At 41.0% G+C, this 6000-nt stretch overlaps 1 protein-coding gene across 1 annotated transcript in view; it reads right to left on the minus strand.

Annotated features, from left to right (window-relative positions):
- Window positions 1–5022, minus strand: part of MTPN (myotrophin) — a 62743-nt gene extending 57721 nt beyond the window's left edge. The window contains exon 1 of the mRNA XM_082632898.1: window positions 4676–5022. Within this exon, the coding sequence (XP_082489024.1) occupies window positions 4676–4747 (72 nt within the window). The 5' untranslated portion in view covers window positions 4748–5022. The remainder of the gene's footprint in view (window positions 1–4675) is intronic.
- Between the last annotated feature and the right edge of the window lie 978 nt (window positions 5023–6000).

Genomic DNA, 6000 nt, shown 5'->3' on the forward strand with positions numbered 1-6000 from the left:
TCTTAAGGCAAACAGACACAATTTAACTTTTCCTGTACTGTACAGGATCGTAATTATTAATACAAATTATAAGATTACGCATGCCTACACGTACAAAAAAGTTTCCACAAGCTTTCAATCAATCAATTAATCAGTTTCATTACAGACACTTTGAGAAAGACAGCACCTGACAAGACTTAAAGTTTATAGAGATGTCTCCATGCTAATTATTTCCAAATGTAACAATTTTACAATTAAACAGTTAAAAATTTTAAAAACTGTAGCCCTTTTACTATGTCCTTATCCACAGAGGTAACTTGTGTTGCCTCTTGCAAGTCCCTTTCTCATTTTCTTAATGTGCTCATACTAAGCAACTGTGAGCTAAGAAGCCAGATAACCATTTCAAGGCAGACTGATCTGGTGAAAAATATATGGGCTGTAGATTCAGACAGCTCTGGGTTTAAATCCCAGTTGTGCTACTTATTTTGTGACCTTGTTAAATTACTTAACTTCTCTAAGCTTCAATTTCCTCATCTTCAAAATGGGAATACTATTACCTATATTGAAAGGCTGTGGTAAAAGGCAAATGAAAATTTACATAAAAATCTTACAGAATGCTTTCTAGTACCTGGCAATATAAGTCATCCTGTCAATGGTAATTATTATTATATAACTAATGCAAGATGTTGAAACTATAGTGAAGTTAAGAATAAAAAGAATTTCTTACTTGGAACATATGCTTTTAATGTATGAAATTCCTTGGCACTATACTGGAGACACAAAGATGAAAAAGGATATAGCATCTATCCTCCAGAGGCTCACAGCCTTTAATTAAAGACAGACATGTAAACAAAATCACAGCAATTTGATAAGTGAAACAGTAAAAGCAGCAGCACTCCATTTGAAGTCAAAATGCTTCTCTGGAAGAGATGATATTTAAGCTAAGAGGAAAAATAGCTCGCCAGGTTGGGAGTTAGGGACTGAGGTGAGCTGACTTGGTCAAGGAGGATGCAAGAGCACATGTGAAGATACACAAATAAGAAAAAGCCTAGCAAGGTCTGGAGCAGAGAGCGTGTAGAGAGAGTTTTAAAAGGCAAGCACAGGCCAGATTTTCACGATCTAGTACGCCAAACCAAGGAGGAGTTGGCCCTTTTTAAAAATAAATAATGGGGAATCACAGAAGTATAAGGGCAGTGAAGAAGATTGGCTGAAAAAGATAAGATGCTCAGATTCGTATTAGAGAGAGATCCCTCCAGCTGAGATGTTTAAGTTGACCAGGAAAGAGGGGGAAACTACAGTCAAGGAAAATACAGTCCAGAAGGTTAAGCAGCAGCAACTAATCTAAACTAATCTAAAGTGATGATAAGAATGTAGAGTAAGGAATGGATGAGAGAGACTAAGAAAGAGAGTCTTGATAACACTCAGAAATTTGGGAAAATTCCCCAATTTCTAGTTTGGGCAAATGATTGGGTCATGATGTCATTAGTCAAAATGGGGACAAGAGAAATAGAAACAATTTTTGAGAAGAAAATGTGAGCTCAATTTGGAATTTATCTGAATGGCACTATCCATTAGGCAGTCCGGAGCTCAAGTGAGGGACGAATTAACTCCCATGGGAGAAATTAACATAAAGGCAGAAATGGAAGGCAAAAATAAGGCACCAAGAGGAATCATACAGATTGAAATGGGTGAATATCTACTATTACTGCTCATGAATATCTTACTTTGTGTCTTTCTCTTGTTTTCCAGTTGGACAAACTGCTTACGAAAGTGAGATGTTACTTTTACTTTGCATGCTACTTTAAAAGCATGAACGCTTTTCCACATAGGTCTGCTGAATATAAACATTTGAGTTTTCTGAGCATTGCGTCCAAATTCTTCACTATTATGCCAGGCTTAGCAAAGTGCTGGGGGCCTGAAAGGTGCCCAAGAAAAATGGATGAATTAAGTAAATATGGTCTTTTGGTCAGTCAAGAAACCAATTTGTTTCAGATATTGTTTTAATGATACAGATGAACATTTAATAGGTTTAAGTTTTTCTTTATATGCTTCTTTTTCCATTTAGGAACATACAATTTTCAATAGTTTTGGAACTCTGAACTTATTTTTCAGAATTCAAGAAGTTACCCCAAACCAACAATTTATGCCTATCCATACTCCAGATTTCTGTATAGAAGTCAGAAGCAGATAGGAAAATACGACTATTGTTTTTTAAAATATTAATTTTAAAAAAGGGAAATACTAAAATGCTTCACCCACAGGTCCATTCTTAAATGTTAGCAATGTGAGAGATATTCACAGGAGTACTCAGAAGAGTATTTTAAAGATTCTCACCCCTTAGAAGGAAAACTAGACAAGCCCAAATGTTTCTTTACGTACTTTCTTTGTACACACTCAGATAAATGCACATTACATAAACTTAGAGAATAATAATGTGTGCATAAATTGCTGGATGAAAAAGGTAAATCAGTGAATAAGCAGGGAAGATAGAGGCTGAGCAGAAGAAACCATGTTAGGAGGAGGTGAAATGTGAAAAGGCACAATAAGGGAGCTCAGTCAGAAAAAAATGGAGTGCTAGTTTTTGGTTGTTTTGTTTTTTATTATTTTTCATTAACAAGGCAAAAGATATTTGAAGAGACTCAAGTTACCCAATAAAAACTAAGAAAGGAAAAAGCTCAATGGTCTGTTCATAGAATTACTTTAGAGTCAAACCTTTTTGGATAAACCAGTTCTTAATACTTTCTTTTACTTTGCTTTGACTGTCTATCCTTCCCTCTCATGCACATCTTTTTTGTTAATGAGAGTAAGCAGTACGGTAGTAATAGGGAAAAAATCAAAATCAAACTGAATAAAATGACCCAATTAAAAAACTAACTGAAAATAAATTAATCCATTGGTATTGGCACATATTTTTACAAAAATGTTTTAGTGTGATTGAAAACTATGCATAATCTGCCTGGATGTGGACCTTGGGAATGTCCTGCTAGAAATCTTGATATCATAAATTTTCACAATTACAGTTTAGATTGTGAGAGACTGCATGGAGAAGTTAAGGAGTCTAAGTTTGGGAGTCAGCAGTTTAGTTCTGCCTTCGTTTTTTCTCTCTATAACTTTGGATTTTTTTTTCTCTTAAGTACCCTGCATCTCAGTAATCTTATCTGTAAAATGGGACTAATAAGAGGACTTACTTTTCAAGACTCACAAGGATGATACTAAATAATATAACAGGAAGACACTACATAAACTTATTTTTATAGCTGCAAGCTCAGTACTTAAGAACTTTTCATATCTCAAGAATATCAAATAACCTAGGTTCCACCATTAACAGAAAAACAAAAGCCCACTCACTTCCAGAGTACTTCAGTGTCCCACCACTGGAACCATACCATGGATTGAAGTGTTCCAAGTAATTTCCTTCCTTTAATCTTAAGGGAAACATCCGAAAAGTCCGATTTCAGACTATGCGAAAAGTCTAAATTGTAATGGTACTAAACAGAGTAAAAACTATCAGTAGCTTGCCTTGCACAATCCTGTAAGTTTTAAGAAACTCTGCTTCTGGTTACTTGTTTCTAACAGAACTCTGAAGCAAAAACATAGCAACATACCAGTGGTCATATCCTTTGAAGAACTAAAATCTGGATTGGCTTCTTACACTTTTAGAAGGTGAGCAAGATGCCCTCCCTGATCATGTCATAAAGCTATACTTTTTAGAAGCAAGATGTGCTCCATGCTTAGGTAATAAAGTCATACTTTTGTTTTGGAAGATTTCTTTTTAGATCATCACCATATTAAAATCACATGTAAGTTCTCTCCTAATTACACAAGGCACAATTTCAGGGTCCAAAGGCAGGCCAGCTTGGAATTTTAAGTTTACCACTTGATCACAACGTGGATTCACATCTGGGTTTAGGTTTGAGATTAGCTTTCTTCATCATGATTTTACCCCCAAGAGTACTGTGACTAAACTGCCTTACTATTTATTACACATGTAAGCATTTCTGATGGAATCAAGGGAAAAGAGTAACCAAAGTTCACACGCTTGTTTGAAAACTGCTCAGATAACTTAAAGCCGCCCAGATGCTAAATGACAACCTCACCACTGGAAGCAAAGAAGTTATTTGTTTTAGCGGGGCAGAGGGAAAAGGCCACACCCAAAGCTAAGACTTCACAGTGAAGTGATACCAAGTTTCAGAATTTTAACGATTGCTATTTTCGGTACTCTTTTTCACGGTCAATGAATACTTTAAATTCATAACAGGCCCAAAGTTAAAGAAAACATTCCTCTGATCCTAATCACTTGTTACTTCATTCAGTAGTGGGCAGGTCCAAGATGGAGAATTACCTCGTCCAGAAAAAGATTTAAGTGTAACTCTGGCGTAGAAGAGGGCCGAACTCAAGTCATCAGGGCCCATAAGTGACTCTAAAAGAGCGGGTCACCACTCTCCCCTCCCCCAAGAGGTCGGGAAGGCAAGAGCCTGACTGTGTCACCACGGCAGTTCCCTGACACACAACGCGACCGCGTTGTGTGGACCCATCTTTCAGTTTGGACGCTCCCTGCCTCCCGGCTCTCTCGGTGCCGCCTCCATCCGGGAGGTCTCCCCCACCCCCGCCCCCGCCAGCCCAGCTCCCAGCAGCTTCCTCAGCCTCCCCTCCATCCCACCTCCGTGCTCTCGCGACTCCACTCATCCCCACGTACCTTGGCCACATAGTCTTTCACCTCATCCAGGTCTCCGTTTTTCAGGGCCCACATGAACTCCTTGTCGCACATCACTGCAGCGGGGCGGGCCGGCTAGCCGGGTAGAAAACGAGGAGGCGGTGGCAGCGGCAAGCGGATACCGCCGGGCGAGCGGGAGACAGGGCCGCGCGGAGCCGGAGAGAAGAGAAGGCGGGGTAGGCTGGCAGGCGAGCGAGGGAGTTGGCCGCGGCGACCGTTGGGGCGGGAGAAAGAAAGTTTTTTGCGGCCACCGGGCCCAGCAGAGAAGGTTCCGCCTGACCGAAGAGAAGCTGGAGCGCTTGCACTTCCGGTTCACTCCCCGCTAGGGCCCTCCCCCAACTTCCTCTTCCTCTTCCCCTCGGCGGAACGCCCCGCTCGGGACCCGCCCCGACGGCCCGCGGCCGAGCGCCCCGCGTGCGCAGGCGCAGTGGCTGGGATGGCTGGCGAAGATTGCTGGGGGAGGAGTGGGCGGGTCAGGGAGGCCAAACTAGGAGGTCGGAGGTCAGGAAGGGCAGAAAGCGTGTGGCGGGAGATTTAGGGTATTCCAGAGGGGATCAGGACGTTTCTGCGCCCCATAAACGGGAAAAACTTAAAAGAAACCCACAGCCTTGGAGGGCATGTTGCTCACATTCGTAGTGTTCAGTAGGAATGTTTGATTTCAATTCCTTGCCTTCTCTTTTCTTTCCCTCCTTTTCTTTCTCCTTCCCTCGCTTCCTTGCTCCTTCCCTTCCTTCTTCTACTGTCAAGCATCCTTTAGGCTCCTACTGCATGTCAGACTCTGCTAGGCACAGAGGCTATAGTGAAAAAGATGGCATAAACCAATTCTTACCCTCAAGGAACGCTTCCATACTTAAGACAACGATGTGAATTCAGTGTGGCAATACTACGTGTAATGTTCTGTGGAGGGAAAAACTCTACTCATCTCCCCGACCAGCAAATAATGTCCAGAGACTAGGAATTCAGTTTGATGCCGTAGGGCAGAGCAAACTTAACTGACCGGTACAATTTGTGTTTTTTAAATTTTTTTGTTCGTTTGTTTTTAATGCTTTGAAGCTTCAGGACCGTTCTAGTGAAACCGGTTCTACTCTTCCTAGAGTTTGGCTGTAATACCCTGGGGCACAGCCACCAAGTGAATTGTGCCTCAACCCAAATGACCCAGGCGTGCACACATGAACATAGAGAGAGCCAATAAAAATGCTTATTGGAACTATTATATATATATGTATAGTCCATTATTTATGACCCACTAAACGGATAAATGATAAACCAAACTACTTTACTAGGCTTGCCATATAGAATAAGGGTTC

This window comes from Mesoplodon mirus (genome assembly GCF_964341445.2).
Source record: "Mesoplodon mirus genome assembly, chromosome: 9".
In the NCBI taxonomy this organism is placed as follows: domain Eukaryota; kingdom Metazoa; phylum Chordata; class Mammalia; order Artiodactyla; family Ziphiidae; genus Mesoplodon; species Mesoplodon mirus.